Here is a 25,943-nt window from a genome sequence, read left to right as displayed (position 1 = left end):
TACATAAAGCCAGTCTGTTGAAGACCTCAGTCATCCTCATTGCCCCTTTTTGGCCTTGCCAGGTATGGTTCCCCTTCCTTTGGTCTCATCTTTATGTTTCGTGGATACTGGATATATGGACCCAAGTCCAGACCTTCTGTTACATTCTTCAAGAATGAAGGATCCCAGTATCCCAGGCCTCAAGGTAACTGCATGGTTTCCCAGACTTTCTTCCCCAGTATGCAGCATACTTTTTTCCTCACAGAAGGACTCCACTAAAAGGATTTACAAAAGTAAATGGAAAAGATTTTCAGTTTGTGCTCTGAAGAATGGCATTATTCCATTCACTGCCTCTGTCTCTTCTGTACTAGACTTTTTAGCTTCTCTCTTTAAAGAAGTTACCAGTTTTTCCATAATCAATGTTCATTTGGCAGCTATTTCTAATTTTCATTCAGGAGACAAAAAGTCTTGTTTGGCTGCTTCCAAGTTATGTAAGGCATTTTTAAAAGGCACCTTCCTGCGTAGACCTCCAGTGAAGGATCCATCACCTCTCTGGGATTTGACTGTAGTACTGCAAGGTTTGACTCAAAAACCCTTTGGATCTTCAGAAGAAAAAATGACAAAGTATCTATCTTGGGAAAACGACCTTTTTAGTAGCTATTACTTCAGCTAAAAGGATTTCTGAACACCAGGCTTTATCAACAAAAGACAGGGTTTCCTTGCAAATCAACACTTCTTTCCTTCCAAAAGTGGCTTCTGAATTTAATATTAATCAAACCTTTCATTTACCAGCCTTCTTTCCAAAATTTTCAAACAAAGGAGAATATGTGTTGCATCTTTTGGATGTGCATAGACAATTACGTTTCTGCTTATACAAACAAAAGAATTCAGGAAAACACCTCCTCCTCACCAAGCTGGTCAGGTTCTCCAGTTTCTAAAGTTACATTAACCAAATAGATAACTAACTGCATTTCCTGGATTTATTCTCTGAAAGGCTTTTCTCTGTCAAAACCACCTAAGGTCCATTCAGGTGCTGTAGATCTATGGCCACTTCTTCTACCTTTTGGTCAAGAGCTTCCATCAATGATATTTGCGCAGAAGTCACATGGTCCAGTGCTCATACCTTTGTTTCTCATTACAAACTGGACTTCATTTCCAATACTAGAGCTGCCTTTGGTTCAGCAGTTCTCTGGAATATCCTTTCATAAGGGCCAGTGAAGATTTACAAAGCTGGGAACTCTGTCCCATAAGTTGAAGAATGAAAAGGGCAACGTCAGATATAAAAGTTATTTATTCACCATAACTAGGGATTTGTATTGCCCATTTTCATTCTTCCTCAACCCCATCCCCACCCCTTCCTGTTATCTACTGGAATAACCTGATGGATTTTTTGTTTGGAACCTGTAGTTCCAGGTTTGACCCCCACTCTATTTCTGTTTTTCTTTTCTATTATTTACTGAAATTGTATGGCAGCAAACTCAGCCTAAGGTATTGGGGATAGACTAGAGCATTATGGGTAGAAGGAGGAGCTCGAGAGTTGGATCCAAGGTCTGTAGACTGAAGCTGAGTCAGATCCATGGAACGGATCCGTAACCCATATGTTGAGGAAGAATGAAAATGGAGAACACAGTTGCCTAGTTATGGTGAATACATAACCTTATATATATTTGTTGGAAGTCCAAGCAGTCAATGGAAGCAGACTTTAAAAATGAAGTTTATTTTTATAGATCCAAATAAGCAAAAAGGCAGCAAAAGGGCAGCCACTTTGTGTTTCAACATAAAGTAAAACATAGCTTAGGTTAGCTCCTCAAAACTACTTCAGTCTTGTGAAGCCCTCCTAAACAACAGGCTGTCAAACGAGTCTGCTTCAGACTCTGCCTGGCCTTCTCTCCACTGTAGCATAAAGAAGGGAAATCCATGTTTGCCAAAAGCCTCAACTGGGCTGGCTACTTTCACAACAATCCTGGCACTCTAGGTAAACCCCAGCTTTACCCTTCACTGAAACTCCGAATAAGGAACTTATTTCCTGCTTTGCTTCTTCCAGACTTCCCCCTATTATGCAATCAGTGATTGATAATACATTTCTTGATTAAATGCTGTGAGAATTTCACATAAGCAAGGTACTTTGACACCCATTTAAAGACTTTTACCTCCATTTTCCATACAGCACACATGTATATAAACTCACCGACACACAACACACAAATAACCACACTCAGGCTCGCAAATGCAGACCTGCACTCAGACACACTCCCTGCGGAGCACAGCCTCCTTCCTAGTATCTTGAGAGGATGAGTATTGTAGAAAAGTAGTGGGCAACCAATGGAAGTTGTAAAGTCTTATAGTACAAGCAGGGGGGCATTGATCCTGGAATGTCTGTTCTTTTCCTATAGTGCTCATCATGGACAGCAGTATTGCATTTAAAAATGGTCTATGTGTTTTATATGTATATATATATATATATATATATATATATATATATATATATATATATATATATATAAAATGTGTGTGTGTATGTATATATGTATATATATATATATATATATATATATATATATATCTATGCGCGTGTGTGTATGTATGTATATATATATATATATATATATATATATATATATGTATATTTCTATGGGGTCTACCTGACAACACCGACATGCAGGAACACTGACAACGAAATCACCGACACCACAAAACCGAAAGTTCAAAAACACGAAACTTCACATGCCTGACAAACCACAATCCCGACAGTCAGCAAACAAAACAAATTCTCTGTCCAAAAAGCACATGCACAACACAAGCACACCAAAAACCTTACAAACCTACACAATAATCTATGCACTAACCTTAACCCTAACCCTAAGGTCCGTCACAATCGCACACTCAACTAATCCGTGCCCTAACCTTAACTCACTTAACATGCCCCTAAGCCTAAAGTCTGTCACTATCGCACACTCACCTGACCCGCTCCCTAACCCTAACTGACTTAATCCGCCCCTAACCGTAAAGTCCGTCACTATCGCACACTTACCTTACCCGCACCCTAACGTCCATGACTACCGCATACTTACACACTAGCGCTCGTTTGACATGTCGGTGTTGTCAGCATCGGGATTTTCAACTGTTGGTCATCTCCGTCGTCGATCTTCCAGTGTCGGTGTTCTTGTCGTCGGCATTTCCAGCTTTTGGCGTTATCAGGTAGACCCATATCTATATACATATATATATATATATATATATATATATATATATATATATATATATATATATATATATATAAAATATGGTTTACTATAATACTTTGTTTTTCCAGTCATAATAGTGAATATAATGCTCGATTCAGAAATAATTTGTGCTCATCACATTGAACCATATCCTCGACAACTGCAGATTCGATGTTAATGTCAAAAACATTACATAAACTGCAAAAGTGTTCCACCGTCCATGTACCACATGCCAGTCTTTTTTTTTTTAATATTTTCTAAAATGTGATGTCCGCATAGTAGCTCAAGTAAGTATAGCTCCTACACATCTTGCCTTTGTAAGGGGGGGGGGGCAAACCCCCTTGACCCCTCCACATCCCTTGCTAACTATATATTCTAACTCCGAGATCGCACTACAATGAGGAAAGGGATGAATGTCCCCAGTCCGCAATGTACTGCAATCTGTAACCTTTGAATATACTTCATATCAGCGAATGCACAGTGGAATTTGCTGATATGAACTACCGACGGTCGGCAACATGGCAATCGACTATCTGCCATCCGATATCCCATTTGCAGAGCATCTGCTTTTGGAATTTTGGTACTAGACCTGTAGATATAGATATAGATGTGTCTGTGTGTTTTAAATTTTAAAGGATCTTGCACATTTCCTTTTATAATTGAATGTTTCAGTTTATAGTGAATGTGTCTGTCTGATTGTAGATTCATAATAGTGCATGGTTGTGTGGGGTGTTTTTTAGCGTCTTTTTTTTCTGTGTGTGGCAGCTGATTTCCACTGCAGCATTTTGTATTATATTGTAGTGCATATCAGATGTGGAGCTGTGAAATATTGTATAGTCCAAAAATATACTGTTCTGACAGGAGCTGTGGCATTTTATATTGCATTCCATAATAACTCATAAGAAACGTACAGTATTTTAAAATAACTTCAAAAAGCAAGATTTTGAGGTTACTCATTTGTTTTGGCTGGTCTGGATGTGTGATATTCTGCCTTGCATTTTATGAGCTGGAACAGACATTTTGATAATCTAGTGCAATTCTCTAGTAATAAGTGCTTTACCTGAAGTGTATTTCAGGTGTAGCTATTATGTGAACGGCTAGGTTATAGTGTAATTGTGACATTTTGCAGTGAACTTTATATATTATGCTTGTGTTGCAGCTTCCATGTTTCAGAATATTTTCCATCCGATGACTGCCCGTGGCTGTCTGCTGCTTTCCTTTACTTTTCATCGCAAAGGCAGATTAACAGGTTAGAGCAAGGACATGAAATGCAGGAACTGGGCAGCAAGTCACAGCAGGTGAGAACTGATATTTTCATGTTGTCTTTCTTGAACTTTGTGCATGTTTGTTGCATTTTTGTTATTTATCTACTTCTTTTACTGCATCCTGCTACTGATTCTCCATGACTCTCTTAGTTTTATTTTTTTTCTTTGATCTTACTAAGCAGTGGTATGTATCTTCCTTCAACTTTTGTATTGTATTGTAATATCATATTCTGTTTTGTAATATGTTTCTTGGAGATGTTATTGTTCATTCATTCATACCCATCAAGCTTTAATCCATTAGGTAATTGATGGCCTAGGATGCAGGAAGAGATTATGTGCTCCTAATATCCCTTGTTTGCACACAGTGCATTGCATAACCAATTATTCCAAGCCAGTGACATGCATAGTTCTCTTACAGATGATGCTCATTTGCTGTGCTGTGTACTCCTTTGTGACTTTGCTACTCTACGCATCTCTCTTTCAGGATCTCCACTTGTGGGACCACCCCTGTATGATGCTTCTCTGGTGGGAGTTTGTCAGCTTCCTCTCCCTGGGATGAGTGAGACAACATTGAATGTTTACACCCAAACCTCTCAACTAGTTTCTTTATTGCCTGGGTCACTAATCAAATCAGGGTCATCAGGACCAAGACCACTATGCCTCAAGGTGATTTTCTCTTATGAGAAATATGAACTGACAGATCTTTCATTTTGTGGCCAAGTTTCTATTAACAGTTTGGACTTTCTGGATCATGCACTCAGCGAAACATGTTTGTGGGGGTTGCTTGCCTTCTTGGGGCTGGAGCAAGTTTGTTTCGTGATTACAATGATTTTCTTTCTTTATTTCTATGTACCAGAATGCCTGTGGACTTGACAGCTATACTCCACCAGTCTTGTCTGTCCCTTACCTGTCGGCACTGACTTTGATTATTTAGCAAATCATCTTTTTTTCCCCTTGAATTAGGGTTTCATACTGTATTAAAGATTAAATTGATTACTCTAGCTCTACCAGTAAACAGTTATCTATTTACAATGTGAATATCCACAGCATTCTAAGCAAAATAAGTGAATTATATACTTGGATGGCACTACACTATCCTGACATCATAACCATCACAGAAAAAACTTATCTCAAACCCCATATCTCCAGTAATTTATTTATTTATTGACATCTGCTAATGGGGTTAGTCCAGCTGAGCCAAGGGCCCATTTTCAGTGGAGACCCGAGGAGAAAAGCTCCAGAGAATTTACAATCCTACAGTAGATAAACAGCACATATATAAGATAAGTTTACTACAAATTACAGTTCTGTATTCATTAAAGTAGTGAAAATCTTATTGCAAAAGAATACCATAATTGAAATACACTCACAGTATTTAACCAAAGAGACATAGTATAAGGAAGACCTCTTAGTGGAGAGAAAAAAAAGTGATATATCAGAGAGGAAAAAGGTTGTATAAGTTAGGAAAAAAGTTGCATAAGCAAGAAGAAAATAATTAAGTGGGGGGTTGACATGAGAAGGACCAAGTCTTTAGTAGACAGCGTTTGAGTTTTTGTTTAAGCAGGTACGTTTGGGGAATACTTCTTATATTGAGAGGAAGTATGTTCCAAGCATGAGCTACAGAGTATTTATAGAGGGACTTCCCAATATTTTTGTTGGGTTTGTAGATATCCAGGAGGTGTTTGTCAGTTGTATGCAGGTGACGGTAGGTTTTATAGTAGGACATTAAAATTAGAGATGGAAGGCAGGAAGAGGGATCATTCAAGATAGTGTGTGTAATGTGCAGTTGAGGAAGAAGTAGTAGTTTAGAGAATTCAGGCCATTGAAATGTCCTAAGGGCAAGACAGTGATGGGATTTGTAAGGGAGATTAGAGGCAAATCTGGCTATTTTATTATATGTTTGCTCTAGTTTGGATAGTAGTCTTGAATGAACATTGGTAAGGACAGGGGCTGCGTATAGAAGGGGGGGGGGTACAAGGAGAGACTGAGCTAGGGAGGCTTTAGAGGAGGGTGTAAGAAATGTTTGATTGTGATTTAGTAGACCAAGTTTCAGGGTTTTTTTTTTTATACATTGTTGGATATGCATGTCAAATTTGAGTTTGTCATCAATAATGACACCAAGTAGTTCGGGTTTAATGATGGTGTTGTTAAGGGAGGTGATGGAGAAAGTGGGTTTGAGATGAGCAAGAATTTTAGGAAAGAAGAGAAGGAGTTTAGTTTTTCAGGATTTAATAGGACTTGATTTTCTGACAGCCAGGTTTCGACTGATGAGAAGGTATCTTGAGTGAGAGCTAGGAGTTCAGGAATGTAATGGGCAATGGTAATACGAGTGGAGTTGTCAGCCTATTGTAGAAGTGTTGAGAAGTTACTGGTAGAATGTAGTTTGTTAGTGAAAATATTGTACAGGAGGGAGCCCAAGAAAGATGCTTGAGGAACACCATTGTTGACTTGAAGGAAGGGGGAGAGGACAATTTGCCAGTGAATGGATTGTTGCCTGTTGGATAGGTAACTAGAAAACCAGTTTACAGAGCAGATAGAGAGATGAATGTCAGCAAGTTTAGTTAGAAGTTTAGAGTGAGTGTCAAAGGTCTTAGAGAGATTGAGAAATAAACAGGAGACAAGCTTGTTGTTATCATGGGCCTCTGTTACTGTCTAGGTGAAAGAAAGTAGTGCCGTGGAAGTGTTGTGATGGGGGTCTAAAGCCATGTTGGGTGGGAGTTAGAAGATTATTTTCAACCAGGTGTGTGAGTAATTGAATGTGGACAGACTTTTCCAGAATTTTGGATAAGTGGGAATAGACAATAATGAGTCTGTAGTTAGAAAAATCGGTAGAGTTTCCACCTTTTGTGAAGAGGAATTGTGCAGAAGGATTTCCATATATCAGGGACATGGGCTTCAGAAATGGAATGATGTATAAGTATAGAGATAGGGTAAGTAATAAAATCAGCAGTGACTTTAAGAAAATAGGATTGTAGTTTATCAGCAGAGGGGGAACAAGGCTTAAGTTTGTTTGAGAGATTTAATGATGATGTGAACTGGTTGGAGAGAGAAGGGTATTGGAGGGAGTTATGTTGTGACGTGAAGGAGGGGTAGAGGAAGTAGCACTGTTTTGTGTAAGTTTTTGAATCGTTTCTATGAAATATTTAGGAGAGTGGCAGTTTCTATAGCTGTGTTATGTGGGAAGGGGTTAGGAGTAGAAGGGTTGCCAGGGTAAAGAAGATTATTAATGGTAGTCCAGAATTTTTTGGGGATTTTTATGTGAGCTACATTGGTTGGAGCAAAAAACCTTTTTTATCCTTGACTAGTTTTCTAGTCATGATTCTGAGCTCTTTATATCTTTGAAATAGGTGAGGGGATTTATTTTTAACCCTGGTTTTCCAGACACTGTCTCTTTCATGCATAATGGAGCAGGTATATTTTGTAAGCCAGGGGGCAAAGTTAGAGTTTATTCTGATTTTTCTGGAAGGTGCCATGGAGTTGAGTATGTCAAGAAACATCTTGCTGAAAGATATTACGGCCTCATTGAGGGGGGTGGTGATATAAGAAGGACCATTTAATGCTAGACAAGTTGTAGTTAAATGTATGTGGATCAAAGTGAGCAAGATTGCAACATTCCCTGTATAGGTGGTCTTTGGGAGGATATTGGGAGAATCTATGGATATAGGTAGGGGAGTGGTCCCGTAATGAGTTAGGAAGTATGCCAGGGTTGTGATAAAGGTTGGGATTTGAAGTAAGGATCCAGTCTAAGATAGACTCAGAAGTGGAGTTTTTGTTAGTCCGAGTAGGGGAGGATATGAGTTAGTGGAAGCCATTAAGATTGATACTGAGACTACGAGGTGTAGTAGAAAGTTTAGACCAGTCTATGTTAATATCACCAAGTATAATGGTTTTGTATGGAACACATTGAGTGAGCCAGGAGAGAAAGTTCTCAAGGATAGGAATATTATCCTCAGGAGGTATAAAAATAGAGGCTATACCAAATTTTTTGTGAGGGTTTAGGTGACAGTTTACAATAAGAATTTCTGCTGGTGCAAAGCTAGGTACCTAAATTGAAAGTGGAGAGAGATTAAGTTGTTTAGAGTAGAGGATGGCATCCCCTCCACCCCTTTTATTGGTTCTGTCAGAATGAAATATGTTATATTTTGGAGGTAATATTTCTGTGTTAGAGAGGCTTTTACCAGGTTTCTGACAGGGTTACGATATGGGGGGAATTGTTAGTAATCCAGGAGTGCAATTCAGTTATTTTATTTACAAGGCTTTGAATATTTGCAGAGAAGATATTTAATGATTTAGGAGAAGGAGTAAGGGCATTGGGTGGTAACTGAAGGGTTCCAGGCTTGGGACGGATATCCCCATCTAGTAGCAGTGTATTAAAGAAAGTAAGAATACATGTGATTAGGTTCAAAGTAGCAGGATTTCTTCATTTCAGAGCGGTGGAGAGAGATTACTGGGAAATGTATTAATCTTGAAGAGGTCAGAAGGTGAGATAAGAAAGAGAGATGGAGAAATTGATATGATAAAAAAAGATATTAAAAAGATATGATTGAAGGGGAGAGTGGGTGAAGGTGTATGATAGCTAAGTGATGTATGGTATGAGGTGGACAGTTAAAGAAAGAAGAGAAGGGTGGCAGAAAGAGAGAGGCAACATGCTGAAAGATAAGTGTAGAGTATGAGAGAGAAGAGTAAGAAATTGAGAGGTTGAAGATATTTTGCACTAGTAGAAGATAATGTGGCGAAAGGGAAGTTATTTAAAAGAAGTAAGTGAAGAGGAGATAGAGATGTGGTAGGTGGATAAGGAAGAGACAGAAGAAAGTACTGTGACTAGAAAGGAGGAGAATGTGATGGGAGTGGAAACAGCAGAGAGGAGTTGTTAATTAAAAGGGGCAAGCTGCTTGGTTAGAGGGAGTGTAGCAGTGTGGCTTAGAGTAGAAATGTAATTAAAGTGGTAAGTTGTTTTGCTGGAAAGGAAAGAGTAGCTAGGGATAAAGGATGACTAGAGTTAAAGCAGAGGATGCAGTTGCCTTACAGAGATGGGAAAGAGTTAGTGGGAACAGAGAGTAGTCAAGGGGAGCAGGAACAGAGCTACTAACTTAAGGAAGTTTTAGGGGGACTAGGTTTAAGTTTTTTAAAAACAGGACCGAATAGAAGAAATAAGCAGACAGAGGAAGTAGGCGGGATGACAGGGTTGAATGGGCTTAGGGATTACAAAAGGATTCTCTAGTGTGCCCCTAAAGCAGAATAGGAGGGTTTTTGGTTTAAGAACTGGTAAATAGGAGAGAGATGCATAGTAGAAAGTGGTAGGGGGGTAAGAAGTGATGTACTAGGGAGCCGTGTTGACCAAGCCTGAAGGATAGAGACAATTTTAAATACAAATTCAGTTGCACATACATCCACTGTAGTAGGGCAAGGCTCCTGGATGGTAGGATTCAGGCTTCGCTTCCAGTGGGTGGGAGACCTATTCCCTAGGATCAGCTTTTGCTTGGGATACTCTGGCAGGACCACAGATGGAGGAGGAGTGAGGTCTGAGAGTACTGCCTTGTAAAAAGCCCAAAATAATGAGGATAAATTTATGGCTGTTTTAACTGGTCAAAAACAATAACCAGCAGTATAGTGAAGATGACTATCTTGTCTGATAGTATCAAGGGGTAGAGTTTAGTGCATACTTTTAAAGTTATAGTGTACCAAGTCATTTGTAGAGTTTACAATAAGTAAAATAAAACTCGCTGAATACACACAGAACGTAACTCTTTATTTAGGAAAAAATGTGAGTGCTTTCGCAGAGACCTCTCTGCTTCATCAGACAAATTATAGCAGTTTAAACTTCATTTAAAGAGTGATGTGTCATGGTGTCAACCAATCAATTCCATGTTAAAATCAATCTCTTTGTCAGAATACTTAAAGGAAAATTTTAAGAATGGAGTAATAGTGTTAATGTACTTCAAGAATTGTTTAAGATGAAACTCATCATCATGCCACAGCAAAAAAATATCATCCACAAAGCGTTTATACCAAATAATAGATTTTGCAAAAACATTTCCTGTGAGGATGTTATCAGTTTCCCACTGCACCAGAGATAGGTTGGCGTAGCTATTTGCACAGGCTGTGCCCATAACCACACCAACTTTCTGTATGTAATAACCATCTCCAAACATAAATCTGTTGTTTTCTAGAACTATCTCCAATAATGTACAAATTAGTCTTATTGCCTTCAGTACCTCTCCTGACAAGTAATTCTCTAACATTTTCTATCCCCCATGTATGGGGGATCACTGTGAACAAATGACTCTATATCAAGTGTCACTAGCCAACATGGGTCATCTAGTGCTTCAAAGTGCCTACTTAAGTCATTTTAAAATTCCTTGGTATCTAATAAAACAGTTGTACAATCATTTAAAATAGGATGCAAGTTTTTTTTCAATGTAAATCGACAGTAGCTCAGTCGCCTATCCACTGCTAGATACTATAGGCCGCATAGGTGGGTTCATTATATCTATGGATTTTAGGCAAACCATAAATTATTGGCACTATTGGAAAATCTGTTTTAAAGTACTCAAAAAGTTGCTCAGAGATCATTCCTGTTATTAACAGATCAAACAATAGTACTTGTAGCCTGTCCATGAAAGCTTTCACATAGGTATGAGAAATCTCTCAGTAAATAGTAGCATTATTTAGGTGTGTTTGCATATTATCAACATAAACTTCTCTATCTAGAATAACAATCCCTCTGCCTTTGTCGGCAAGACGAATTTCAATACTGTTCCAAGTGTTTAAGGTCTGCAAGTGCTTGTTGTTCAGAGCTAGACAAATTGTGAAAGACATTATTACTTCCTTCAGTTAATTTATTCCCCAGTTGCTTTTCACAGATGTCAACAAACAAGTCAATACCAGAGTTACTGGGAGGTATAAAAGCACTAGGTTTCTTGAAAACATTAAGTGCAGAAGTTTCATTGCGAAATAAAGTCTTAAGGTTTAATGTCCTGCCAAAAAGTTTAAGTTCTTTTATTGTATTAACTAAATCTACTTTTTGAGATGGGACACAACTCAGTCCTCTAAAAGAGATAGCTGTGATTCATTTAAAGGAAAAGAGGAAATATTAAAAACTAAACCTGCTTTGTTCTTTTCCAAGATCTATTTTGGTCGTCCACACTGTGTGTTCTCCTTGTCTTGCCAAAGAAGCGATTGCGAGACCTCCCTCGTATCGGTAGCGGTTTCTCTAACAAAAAAGATTAATTTAAACCATTTGAGCTGCTCCCTTCAGCTGTAGTTGTATTTGCTTTATTTATGTGAGCAGGGCATAGTAGTGAAGTATTTTTAGATTTAACTACTGGTATATTTTCCACTGTAGGTAATATTGTATTAGCCAGAGATGCAGAGTTAGCAATTGTTTGAGATAAACTAGCAGGTTGCACTTTGTCACAGTTGGAATTAGCAGCTTGTGCATCAGGAGTGCTTTGCATACTTGTTGCCTGCTGTTCATTATTTATAGGGCTACGCCCACTTCCTAATTGTAGCCTTTGAGTTTCCTGTGAGTTCCTTTCACGATTCCAAAAGAAGACATTGCCCATTTTAAAATCATGCAAGTCTCTTTGGATTTTACATGTCTTTGCAGTAGATAAGCGTTTTTCATACCGATTAATTTGTTCACGTAGTTGGTCAATTTTATCAGCTATGACTTCACCAGGGAATGTATCAAAGATATTATGTAAGGTGTGCACTTCTCTTAGTAACTCATTTTCTTCAGGTTTAGAGAAATCAACTAAGAGTTGCATGTACTTGGCATTACATTCTAAATTCAAAATTTGCCAGCGTTTTAAGAGGTCTGGATATGTCTGCCCATAACTGGGCATAGTTAGTACTCTTAGACCTCTAGTTGCAATTTTCAGTTGTAGGTATGCATCTAGGTGAAAGCGTTGCCATGGTAAACGCTTACATTTGTATAATTTATTCTCAATTGTCCTGAAACTTTGTAGAAAATTCTCATATTGCCTATTGTCAAACTGTGTACGAACCTCAGTTTGTTGTAGTATATCCTGCATATCCTGCATTAACAACAGATTGCCATGGGTGTTTAATATTGAATCAAGTCGTTCATTCATCCTTGTTTGGCATGTTTTGAAGTCCATCGGCCCCACATTCATGGCTGACCCAGCATAAGTCGTAGTATCATCAACACCTGCCATGTCCAGGTAGAGGTGAAACGCTTCAAAATACAGAAATAAAGTCCTCGACTCTGGATGAAGTTGCCAGAGATGATAAAGAAGAAACAATAAGTAAAATAAAACTCACTGGATATACACAGCATGTAACTCTTTATTTAGGAAAAAAATGTGAGCGCTTTCGCAGAGTTCTCTCTGCTTCATCAGACAAATTATAGCAGTTAAAACTTCATTTAAATAGTGATGCGTCATGGTGTCAAACAATCAATTCCATGTTAAAATCAATATACCAAATAATAATACTTAAGGTATAAAAATATACATATATATATATATATATATATATATATATATATATATATATATATATATATATATAAAAACACATAGAGGCTATATAGAATGTGGGGTACATTTCTAAAATTATTCTAGTTACAATATTAAAAGCTATATAAAAAAGCATAAAATATGCTAAATAAATAGAGCATCAGTGCTTCAAGGCCCTGTTTCTAAGAAATGGTTTTAAAGAAACTTTGGAGTTTAGGCCAGGTGGTCTGTCTGCTTTGAACTTAATAATCCATTCTTGTTCCAAAGCTTCAGTATTTTTAGTAATATTTCCACTTCTTTTATTTCTATGGACAATATGGAGAACCAGGAACTTAAAAGTATGTGTGTTCCCTTCTTGCATCGCATGCATTGCTAATGCATTGCTTTCTTTTTGGTTTCTGATATCTCTCATATGTTTTAAAATTCTGTCCTTCAATAATGAATTTGTTTTACCTATATAATAGGCAGGACATTTCGTGCAGAAACTAAAGTATACTATATTTGCAGTGTGACAGTCAGCATAGAAGTGTGTATCAATGGAGAAACCTCTGATAGGGAGTTTATACTGTCCCCCACCAAAAATGAATGGGCATGCTGTGCATCTCCTGCAGGCAAATGTGCCCATCCTAACAGACTTTACATACTTTGGCTCATCTATTTTTTTGTAGCATAATTGTCTTTTAAGGGACTTATTATTTTTAAAGGAGAAGGATGATAGGATGGGCACATTTGCAGTTCCTACTCAAGCTTAAGCCATGCTCTTCTTCTTTGGATAACCTTTCTCCATTCTTTTTAAACTAGCTGCACAATCCATTGCTCTCCCTATCTCTGTCCTCATAAACTGCTCTATATCTGAATCCACAGTTCCTACACTTTGGAAAAATTCTGTACCATACCTATTCACAAGGGAGGTAACTCCACAGATCTTTGTAATTACCAGCCTATAGCTATATTGTCCCCTCTCTCTCTAAAATTGTAGAGAAATATGTACACAGGCAATTGCTGGACTACCTACTCCAGGAAATTCTACTTACCCCCACCCAACATGGTTTCCGCCTCTGCCACACAGTACCTCTACTGCCTTCATCTCCTTTTCTCACACAGTATCTCTCGCCAGATAAACTAGTTTCCTGTCTACTTTTTGATCTCTCCAAAGCACTCAACACCATCTCTCACCACCTTCTCCTCTCCAGACTCTCCAATCTTAACCTCTCACCTGGTTCTCCAGCTACCTCCTCAACAGATTGCAGTCCGTCATATTTCGCTCTGAACATTCTGCATTTCTCCCCATCTCTACAGGAGTCCCTCAAGGGTCAATCCTTGGACCACTGCTATATAACATCTTCACCAACAACCTCCATACCTCCTGTCCTCACTCCTCTCTTATCCAGTATGCTGACGACTCCACTATCATCACTACCTCTAATACTCTGTCTAGCCTACACACCCTTACTCAGAACTCCGTTAACTGTATTGAAAACTGTCTGCCTAACAGTCAGCTAATATTTATCCCCAAAAATACCAAACTACTATTCTTACCAAAATCTGTCATTCTCGCTAAACCCTTCTTCACTATAACTTCTCTCTACAACACTATTATCAATGTAGAAACCCACACCAGACTGCTTGGGGCCATCATAGATGACAAACTCAAATTCGACCTACCTGTTCACAACTGCTTTAAAAAAAAAATCACCAATTCCTTGGACTACTTCACAGAAATAAAAAAAATCCTTACAAAGGAGCCCCATATCACACTTTACCCATGCTTACCTTCTTCCTAGCCTCCTATGCGGGTTCCAAATCTTAACTAACATCCAGTCCTCTCTTCTCACCAAGCTGGAAACCACCTGTAACAAAATTGCCAGGTTCGCAACTAATTTACCCTCCAGCTCTCATCATGATCAGTCCCTCAATATTTTAAACTGGATAGAGTTCCCTAAGCAGCTTCTCTTTTCACAACTTCTTGTCATTCACTCCCTTCTCAATAATCCCTCCTTCTGCCCTAACATTTCTACTATCATCTCTTGGTATACTCCTGCCAGACACCTTACGTGTGCAGACCAAAATCTGTTAGATATTTATAAGGCCAAAAAATCTACTGGCCAAAATCTATACAGCTTCTTCCCAGCTTCCCCTGGCCATCAGAGAAATAAGTAATTATCTAGCTTTCAAAAAACCCTCAATGAGCACTTAAGTAGCACCTGGCTATGTCACCTCCATGTACTCCATTCATACTACTACACCTTGCTATCACTCCCTTTCAACTCCACTTTATCCCCCAGTAACAGTCCATCCTCTTACTAAACTACTTACAGAATAATATCTTAGTATTACATCCCACAACTTGACTCCCCTTATTTCTCAAGCTTTTTCTTTTTCACTCTTTGATTCACTCAGTGATGATGCTTATTAATTTATATGTAGGATATTTTCTCAAAAGCTCATGTACTGTACTAAAATATGATATTTCTCTTATATATTGTATACTATACCCGATTTTTTGTTTCTTAACTAGCGTGTGTTGTGGAGCTTTTCTCCCCAGGCCTCAGCTGAAAAAGGGCTATTGCTTAGTCAGACCTTCCTGGTCAACAAATGTCAAGTAAATAAAATAAATAAATAAGGTGTAATTAGGTTCTGATAATCTGGATAATTATCTGCCGATCCTAAAACTCCCGTTTATTAGTAAGGTTCTTGAGAAGGCAGTTTGTATGTAGTTGAATTCTTAACCGAAAAAAATAATTTGTCATCTATTTGAGTTCAGCGTTTGGTCAAGACACGTTACAGAGATAGCCCTCACTTAGGTCCTTTAAAATATCCGCATGGATAGTTGTAATTATTTGGGTCTGGTCCTACTTCATATCTAATTGGCTTTCATCTTGGCAAACTGTGGGATTCTACTGGACTACTTCAACTGTTATTGCACTCTGTGAACATTCATCCCCAATTAGTTTGCCTCCTGTCTTTTCATGCATTCTAAGGGAATAATCTATAATGTTGAAAGTGAAGTTGTTCAGTCTCCCCGTTCATTCATCACTGATGGGTTCAGAGCCGATCCTCGGCTCCAACTCGGCCGACTAGCAAGCTCATAGTTCTCCAGTAGTTTGAGACCCCACCCTTTATCCCACGATGCACTGCTGGAATTACCTCAGATCTAGTTTGCCACGGCACGGATCTCTTGGTTTCCAGCTTGGCTCGAGACTTTATTGGGAGTTTTTCAACTTTCAGCAAGTTATATTTTTCAGTTTTTATATATCCTTGATCTATTTTAAAAGCATATATTACTAGCTAGTAGATAGTAATTGTTCTGTGTTCATACCCCTTTCCTCAGTATAATCTATCTTTGCCTTTGGCCCTTTGGCCTTAGGATCCTTTCTTTAGTTATTAGTCAGTGTTCCCTGTTGGGACTGTTGTTTTTGGATTACTTAATCCTGTTTGTATTTATATAGTTGCAGTTGCCCCTTTGGGCTGTGTGTGTGTTTGGGTGAGTTAGTTAATTAAAATAGCTCTAGTTAAATGGTGTGTTTCAGTTGTGGAAATGTCTGAAGAAAAAGACAAACATCCAAAGTCTGGGTTCAAAAAGTGCCCAAACTGCAGACAGAAAATGTCAGTCACGGATGCCCATGTGCAGTGTATTTACTGTTTGGGTGAGGTGCACCTGCAAGAGTCTTGCAGTATCTGTCACTCCTTTTCCACCAAAGTGTTAGCAGAAAGGAAGAGGAAATTGATTGATAGGGGTATCATCAAACACCCCTTTCATGAAGCATTGTCTGACCAGGATGGAGCTAGTAAATCATCTAAACCTTCCTCTGATTCTAGGTCCAAAAAAGAAAAAAGGTCAGAAAGTGTGGTGACTTCGGCTCTACTGCAATCGGAGCCGACAGTCTGTTCTTTTTGGAACCGGGACATTGCTCTGGAACCGGTTGCCAAAAAACCTCCATCCATATTGCTCCAGTTGGCTCCATCTGTTCACTCTTCCAGGTCAGCCTGTCTGATCTGGATATGGACCGGCTGGTTCAGAAACTCTTAAAGGCACCAGGCCTAGCTAAATTGCTGTTGACTCTGACCCAACCGTCGGAGCCTTAGACCACTACTCTTGAATTGTCTGCTCCTCCTCCGACCCATACCGGACCTTCGAAGCCGGAGGAGGCCGACCTGATGATTGTGGATCCCTTGGAGCCGACACCTGCTCCAGTGTCATCGGCTCCATCTGCTCAGACGTTCTCGGCGCCGACCGGGGACTCTAGGCGCTGACACTCTCCAGTTGGGTCTGGGAGGATAGCCGCACAGACTTGTCGGTGCCAACTCTTCCTCTCAGGGCCTCGGCTCTGGTGAGCTCGGCTCCTACCCTTGGGCTCGGAGCCCACAGTTTCGGTGCGGGAGGAGATTGCGGCTCCTTCGGAGCCATTGGCTCCTTCTCATCAGAGCAGAGGTGCATTCAAAGCCATGAGGCGAGTGTTGTCCCCTAAGACTTCCTCATCTCACTGTCTGGCCTCTTCTTCCCCTAAACTGCCTGTGTCAGTTTCTATCTCCTCCGGTCATCCCAAGCGTAGAGACCCTGAGCCTCAGGTAGCCCCATAGGGTGCTCCCTGCTCTTCTGAGACCTCTCCATAAGTTCCCCCTGAAGAGGTTCCCAGGAAGAGATTATGCAAGAGGAGGCATTTGGACTCCCCCCAGGAGTCTCTCACATCAGACACTGACCTGGATGAATCAGAAGGGTCCCCTAGATCCCCCACTGAGGACATCTCCTTTGCGGAGATTCTTTAAATTCTTAGACAGAGGGGTGACTGGCAGTCCAAGAGCCATACTGAGGATGAGTCGGTTCACCTGAAGGCATTTGGGTCTCAACCTTCCAACTCTTGGGTATCTCTGCCCTATGATGAGCTTATGGATCTGGTCTCTCGTAGGGTGTGGGAGTCTCCAGAATCTATGGAACCTGTTCCTAGGAGGCCTAATAAGTTTATTTCAGCCCCTGTGGATAAGTCCCTTTTGACCAAGAGAGTCCCTGTTGATGCTATGGTGGTGGCGGCAGTCACCAAAAAGGAAATGTCTGAGACTTCCTCATCTATCCATCCTAACAGAGAATTTAGGATCATGGATAGATATGGGAAACGCATGTTTAGTTCAGCGACTTTCTCACTCAGATCACTAAACTACTTGCAGAGAGATCTCCTTAAGGAGTTGGGAGATACTCTTCAGGGTGCTGTAGCTTCGAGTGTATCCGACAAGATTGCCACTCAGCACTCTACCCTCAATTCGATTGTCAACTCGTCCATGCGTCACGTATCATACGCAGCTGATGGTTCGAGTAGAGCTGCAGGTACAGGAATCGCTCTTCGTAGGCATGCCTGGATGCGACTCTGTTCCTTCGCAGAACCCTTCAAGTCTTCCTTTACCAATACCCCATTTGACGGTTCATCCTTGTTTGGGCCAAAGGTGAAGGAGACTTTGACCAGGTGTGAGCAAGAAGGAAAGACTCTGTCTGCCGTCTGAGTCCATTTTTCCACCCACACTCGACCCTTTCCCAAAGGTCAGAGGGGAGAAAAGATGTGGTTCCGGAAAGCCCAAGGAGCCTTTAAAGACACATGTGGAGAGCCCTCCTCCAGAGGCAGAGGAGGAGGTTGCAATGGAGGACACAGCCCTCACGGCAGAGGGGGTCAGCAACACCAGGGTGACAGAGATCACTTCTCTGGTCAATCCTACCAGTGCTCCTGAAGGGAGGACCGGCTGTCCTACTTTGGAGGCAGTCGGGGGGGGGGGGGTCACTTATCTTTGTACCTAAAAGCCTGGCAAAATATAACAAACGACAGTTGGGTACAAAGTATCATTTCCAGAGGGTATTTCATACCGTTCTCCACCCATCCTCTTCCCATCAAAAAAATCCCGGACGTTCTACCCAGTCACATGGGACAAGCAGCAATAGAGGTACGCCGATTGCTAGAAAAAAAAGAGTCATCCAGCCAGTCCCAGCAGACCAGACAGGATTCGGAACTTAATCAAGGTTATTTTTGGTTCCAAAGAAAATAGGGGACTGGAGACCCATTTTAGATCTCAGCAGACTCGACCAATTTGTGAGAAAAGAGATGTTCCAAATGGTCACGCTACAGTCCATACTCCTGTTCCCAGGTAAGGACAATTGGATGTGCTCTATCAATCTCAAGGATGCGTACTACCACATAAAGATGGCCAGACCATCCAGAGATCACCTGTGTTTCCGGCTGGGAGCCAATCATTATCAGTCCCGAGCTCTGCCCTTTGGTCTCATTACAGCCCCCAGAGTGTTCACCAAGTGCATGGCAGTAGTCACGGCTCACCTGAGGCGTCTGGGATTCCAGGTGTTTCCGTATCTAGACGATTGGCTCCTTACCTCCACCACCAGGCATCAGCTTTTTCAAGCAAGAGAGGCTACTCTGACATTCTGCGATCGCCTAGGCATTACAGTCAACCTCGAAAAGTCTGCCTTGTTACCATTGCAGCATATCGTTTTTATAGGGCCAGAACTAGACACGTCAACCACCACTCTTCACCTTCCGACAGAAAGAAGTTGTATTCTTCACCAACACATCATGTCCCTGATATCAAAGAACAGAGCACCAGCTGCAGAGGTATTGAAAGTTCTAGGATAGATGGCGGCAGCTATTGTAGCAATCCTGTTAGCAAGGATGCATATGAGAATCCTTCATTGGCTTCTATTCACGCAATGGTCTTACCAAGAACTTCCAATGAGTCACATGATCCTGATAACGAATTCCTGCAAGAAGGATCTTCAGTGGTGGTTGATGTCTCTTCATGTCACAATAGGACGTCCTTTCATGCTCCCCCCTCCAGTTGCCACTGTGACCAATGGCGCTTCCCTGATAGGGTGGGGGGGGGCTTTTTCAGGGAAAGACTGCCCAAGGCACATGGACAGATCAAGAATCACATCTGCATATCAATGTCCTGGAGATGAGAGCAGTACTTGTAGCGTTGCAATACTTTCAGGACTCTCTTCTTCTAGGAACAATTGCAATACGGACAACATGTCAGTGGTCTGGTATCTGAACAAACAAGGCGGGACCAAGTCTTATCCCCTTTGCCAAAAAGCCCTCAGAGTATGGCAGTGGACACTGTCATCCCAGTGCTTTCTGTTGGCAACACACATCCCAGTCAAATCCAACGTCATAGCGGACAGACTGAGCAGAGCAATCTTACTGCCCCACGAATGGTCCCTCAAGCAAGAGATTGCGGACAGGATCTTTCGCAAATGGGGCCAACCTTCCTGCGACCTGTTCGCCAGTCACATCAACAACAAATGCAGAAGCTGATTCCCACGCCAGGTCATTCACCGAGGGATGCTCTTGTCCACAATTGGCCCCCGGGTCTCCTCTGTGCATTTCCACCAATTCCGCTGATACCCAAATTCTTACAGAAAGCAAAGTCGCTGGGACGGACTATCATCCTTATAGCCCATCATTGGCCTTGGCAGATTTGGTTCCCGTTTCTTTACCATCACATTCTGGAAGATCCATGGATCCTGGACCCAGGTTCGGGCTTGTTGACACATCCGTCAGGGGATCTTCATCCATCCTTGCAGACACTGAAGCTAACCCCTTGGCTGCTCCAATTGCCCGCATAGCCAGGCTCTATAATCTTTCCCATGACACTAGTCAGATTTTTATTTTATTTATTTATTTATTTATATTTGTTGACCGGGAGTGTCCGACTGGATGTAGGTCCATTTTCAGCGGAGGCCCAGGGAGAAAAGCTCCACAGTTAAAATAAACAAACAGTAGTTACATTGGATTACATAGCGATTAACAATTTACATAGCAATTACTTGCAACATATTTACAGATGAAGAACATAGTACATCAGTAGACAGCTAGAATCTTTATCTGTGAAGTACATAACAGGCATTAACAAATGTTACAATAAAAAGTTCCTGCTGTATAATAAGTACTAGGCTTATGAGCATCTGAGCTTGCTATAATCAAGGTAGTTAGTGGAGTGGAAAGAAAGGTAGTGGTTGAATGGGGTGGGTGATATTAGAGTGGGAGTTGCAAGGGCATAGCCAACATGTTTTTAGGTGCGCTTTTAGTAAAGTTTTGAAGTCGGTGCATGATGGTATGGAGGTAATTGTGGGTGGGAGGGAGTTCCATAATTTGGCTATGGTGCAAGAGAATAGTGCTTCACCAGCAGAGTTATTGGCTTTAGTGATCTGCAAGTGATTTTTGTTGCTGGATCTTAGTGGTCTGGTGGTGCGATAGGGTTGGAGTAGATTCTGGAGAGATGGGACATTTAGTGGATGGTTTACTAGTATGTGGGCGAGTGAGAGTGGATACCATTGAAGGAGGTGAGGGAGTTCAAGCCAACCCAGTTTAGCAAGTGAGAGACAGTGGTGACTACTGTAGGATGCCCCTGTGGCGAATTTAGCGAGTTTGTTGTAGCAGGTCTCTAGCTTGTTTAGATCGCATTGCCTTAGGTTGGTATATATTGGAGAGGCATAAAGTAGGGTGGAGATAAGGTGGGAATTTGCTATTGAAATCTTTGCTGCTTTGGTGAGAAGTTGCTTATTTCTGTATAACGCTCTTAGTTTTTTTGTGGACTTTTTTTATGGTCATGGATATGTGAATGTCAAATTTTAGTTTATTGTCTATTTCCACTCCTAGCAATTTGGTGTGTTCAGTTGGGTATATAATGGTGTTGTCTTTTGCTGTGATGTTAAAGTGAGAGTTGTTTTGAGTATGTTTGGTGGGTTGGACGATGAGTAGTTTAGTTTTGTTTGGGTTGAGTATTAATTAGGCATCGGATAATCAAGTTTTGACAGAGGAAAAGGCTTCCTGTGTGACTTTTTGCAGTTTGGGTAGGGACTGGGCTGAGCAGATAATCGATGAGTCATCTGCATATTGTATGAGTGTGCCATGTTTGGTGGCAGAGGCTAGATTATTGGTGAAAACGGAGAAGAGTAGGGGTCCAAGGATGGATCCTTGGGGAACCCCTATGGAGACAGGTAGTTGGGGAGATATGTCATTCTGCCATACAATGGATTGTTGGCGGTCAGACAGGCAACTCTGAAACCAGTTGGTGACTGATTGTGAGAAGGATAGGTTATTGAGGACAGAGATAAGTTGTTCGTGTGGGACCATGTCAAATGCTTTAGATAGGTCTAGGAAAGTAGCAGAGGAGAGATAGCCATTGTTTGTATGCTGAAGGATAGTGTTAGTAAAGGAGAGTAAGGCAGTGGTGGTGCTGTGGTTTTGTCGGAAACCATGCTGAGTACTGGAAAGGAGGTTGTTAGTAAGGAGGTAGTCTGAGAGGGTGTATGCATCTCTCTAGTATTTTGGAGAGTGGAGAGCGAATAGCTATGGGGCGGTAATTGGTTAGTTCTGTGGAGGGTCCGCCTTTGCAGAAGGGAATTATATGTGATGATTTCCACAGTGTGGGAATGTAACTTTCTGACAGAGATCGGTTAATTAAGATGGATACTGGGTAGGCCAGAGCATCAGCTGCGATTTGTAGGTATTCACTTGGGAGGTTGTCTGCTGCTAATTTGGTGGGCTTAAGTTTAGTTAAGAGTTTTTTTATGTTGGAGGTAGGTACAGGAGAAAAAGAGAAGGCAGTAGGGAGATTACTAGTTGAAGGTGTGGGTTGGAGGGGAGGGGGGTTGTGTTGTTTAGCTAGTGATAGTATGGTTTGTGTGAAGTGTGTGTTGAATGAGGTAGCAGTATTTTCTGAGGAGTGAGGGATGTTAGGAGGGAGGGGTACTGACTTTACCTGGGCGGAGGATGGAGTTTATGGAGGACCAGAATTGTTTGAGGCTGTGTTGGGAGGAGTCTAGGGCAGACTGGTAGTATTGGAATTTGTCCTGTTTTATTAGCTTTTTGACTCTATTGCGTAGTTCTAGGAATTTCTGTCTAGTTGAGGGGGTTTTGGTTTTGCGCCAGTGCTCCCAGGCTTTATCCCTGTTTTTCATTTCTGACTTAGTGGTTTTCTGTAGCCATGGGGGAGGGTTGTGCTTTGATTCTGGAAAGTCTTATGGGGGCATGGTAATTAAGGATGCTCAGGAAGGTAGTATTAAAAAATGCAACTGCTTCATCAAGACTGAGGTACTTTAGAGGATGCCAGTTACATTCTTTGAGGGATGAGATGAATGTGAGTGGGTTAAAGTTTAGTTTTTACGTATTTGACGGTAGATGACAGGTTTAGCTTGGTATAGGTATTTTTTTAGTAGGAATGTTGGGGAGTGATCACTGAGGCTATCTGATAAGCAGCCTGTTATATATGACTGGGGGCTCTTACTGACTAGTATCCAATCCAGGGTAGTGTGCTTGCTGGAGTTTTTATTTATCCTGGTTGGCGACTGGACTAGTTGGGTGAAGCCATGAAGGTTTACATGATGGGTTGGATGGTTGCCAGAACAGGATTGCCAGTCAATATTGAAATCACCTAAAATGATAGTTTCTTGGGGGATATGGTGGGTAGACCAGCTGAGGAGGTTTTCTAGTGGAGGGATGTTTTGGCCAGGTGGGAAGTAGCATCCAATTATGTTGATGGTTTTGTTTTGGTTTATTTTGAGGTTGGTATATATTATTTCTTCATTGCCTGTTTGTGGAGCTGATGATTTTAAGATCTGGATGTTTAGATGCTGTTTAAATATTATAGCTACACCACCTCCTTTCTTGTTTAGCCGGTCTGCTCTTAGTATGCCATAACCTGTAGGGAGCATTTGCTCACTGGTAATGTGAGGTTTTAGCCAGGTTTCTGTCAGGATGACTATATCTGGGGAGTACAGATCTATGGTGGCATGGAGTTCATGGACTTTGTTGGATATACTTCTAATATTTAGGCTTAGTAGAAGGAAGTCACTTGGCTTTCTATTGGCTGTAATATGGGAGAAGTTGTGGTTTCTAGTCTGATTATGAGGATTGGGGTTGGAGATGGTAGGGCCAGGGTTGGGGTGGATGTCTCCACTTAGGGCTAGTTTTGATATGCATGATGTTATTAGTTTGCTCAGTTTTTGAATGTGTTTGTTTATAAGGGAAACTTTATGATTGTGCTCTGTGGGTAATAGGTTTGGTGGTATTTTGTTGGCTTCCCATTAACTTTCCACTAGAAAATTGTATCGTAATAAGTTGAAGAGATTTTCCATTTGGGCTTCTTCCCACAACATTGATCCTTATCAAGCGCCATTGTCTTCTATCTTACAATTCTTGACAGAAATCTTCAACAAAGGAGCAGCGGCTGCCACAGTGCGAGTGCAATTAGGTGCTATATCTAATTTCCATCTCGGAAATGATGGTTTGAATATTATGGCTCACCAATTGTCTAAGGCTTTTCTAAAAGGTTCCTTTCACATAAAGCCTCCAGTGAAGACACCTTATTTCCCCTGAAATTTGAATTTTATGTTATCTCGTATCATTCTTCCTCCTTTTGAACCTGCATCATCTTGTGAACTAAAATTTCTGTCATGGAAAACTAGCTTCTTAGTAGCCTTCACTTCAACCCTGTAGGTGTCAGAGTTCCAAGCCCTATCCATCAAGCCCCCTGACAGAGCATCTCTCAGGACAAATCCATCCTTTTTGCCCGAAGTATGTTCTGAGGTTAACATTAATCAAGTCATTGAGTTGCCCGTTTTCTTCCCTAATCATTCCAACAAATTGGAATATATGTTGCATAAACTCGATGTTCACAGACAACTTAGATTTTATTTGGACAGAACAAAATACATTAGGAAATCAGATCAGCTCTTTGTGTCTTTTTCTTAGGCCAGGAAAGGTAAACCAGTTGCTAAAACAACCCTGTCTAAATGTCTGTCGGATTGTATCACCTACACATATGCTTGTCATAATATGCCCTTGTCTAGTAAGGTAAAGGCTCATTCAACCAGAGCAGTTTTTACCTCTTCAGCCTTTCAAGCCAAATTACCTTTGGATAACATCTGTGCAGTAGCCACATGGTCTAAACCTCACACTTTTATAACTCATTACAAAGTGGATAGGGCCTCCAGGGACAGGGCTTCATTTGGTTCTACAGTTCTGAAGAGTGTACTTCCATGAGCCACCCAAGATCAGGGTGCTAGGGATGCTACCCATCAGTGGTGAATGAATGGCGAGATTGAACAACTTCACATAAAGAACTTATGTACTCACCATAACATTCTATGTGAGTCGTTCCATCTCACCTTCATTCTCACGTCCCTCCCTCCTTCCCCCTCCTGGCTGGCAGTTGACCTGGAGGCTGTCTTCATCCTGGTTAGTCAATGTGTATTCATTCCTAGGCAGAATAATTATTGTACTTCTGTATGGTGCGTAGCAAACAAGATCTGAGGTAATTCCAGCAGCGCATTGTGGGATAAGGGGTGGGGTCATGAGCTACTGGAGAACTTTGAGCTTGCTAGTTGGCCGTGTCGGAGCTGAGGATCAGCTCCGAACCCATCAATGATGAATGAAGGCGAGATGGAACAACTGACATGGAACATTATGGTGAGTACATAACTTCTTTTTTTTCTGCTTCAGACGCTCTTACTTGTGCTGTTCCACAGGGTAACATTTTGGTCCTTTGTTGTTCTCTCTCTATAGGCTTCCTTTGGGAGACATTATTTGGGGGAGGAGGAGGCTCTGTAGTATTAGTGCTGTGTTGAAAACACACAGTTGTACCTCTCCCTCTCTCAGGGAATTGTCTTTCCTTTGAGCTTGTTTGTAGATCATAAGGAATACATCCAAAACTGGATGATTTGTAAATCAGGACATTACTATTCATGCTCTTTTTCAGGATTCCTCCACTCCAATCTTGTGCCCAAGTATTGTGAATGGTGATGACAGACTGGAATTATTGTAAAAAGTAACAAGAAGTAACAAAAAGTAAGAAGATGTCACAAAGTCCTTGTTTCCATCTTCAGAACACTGCCCTTATAAATCAGCTTATTCCATCTGAGGATCTTGCAGAGGTTATGTGTGCCTTGGTATTCCTTATTTTGTACTACCTGAGACTTCCTGACTGTAAATATCATCACT

At 40.9% G+C, this 25,943-nt stretch overlaps 1 protein-coding gene across 2 annotated transcripts in view; it reads left to right on the top strand.

Annotated features, from left to right (window-relative positions):
* FANCA (FA complementation group A) overlaps window positions 1-25,943 on the top strand; it is a 2,214,801-nt gene that overhangs the window by 1,752,635 nt on the left and 436,223 nt on the right. For both annotated transcript variants that reach the window (XM_044081851.1, XM_044081852.1), the window contains exon 38: window positions 4,363-4,501. In XM_044081851.1, the coding sequence (XP_043937786.1) occupies window positions 4,363-4,501 (139 nt within the window). The remainder of the gene's footprint in view (window positions 1-4,362; window positions 4,502-25,943) is intronic.

Source organism: Protopterus annectens, chromosome 8.part1, assembly GCF_019279795.1.
Source record: "Protopterus annectens isolate FY-2018-M chromosome 8.part1, PAN1.0, whole genome shotgun sequence".
Lineage (NCBI taxonomy): Eukaryota > Metazoa > Chordata > Ceratodontiformes > Protopteridae > Protopterus > Protopterus annectens.
This window is presented reverse-complemented; position numbering and strand designations above follow the sequence as displayed.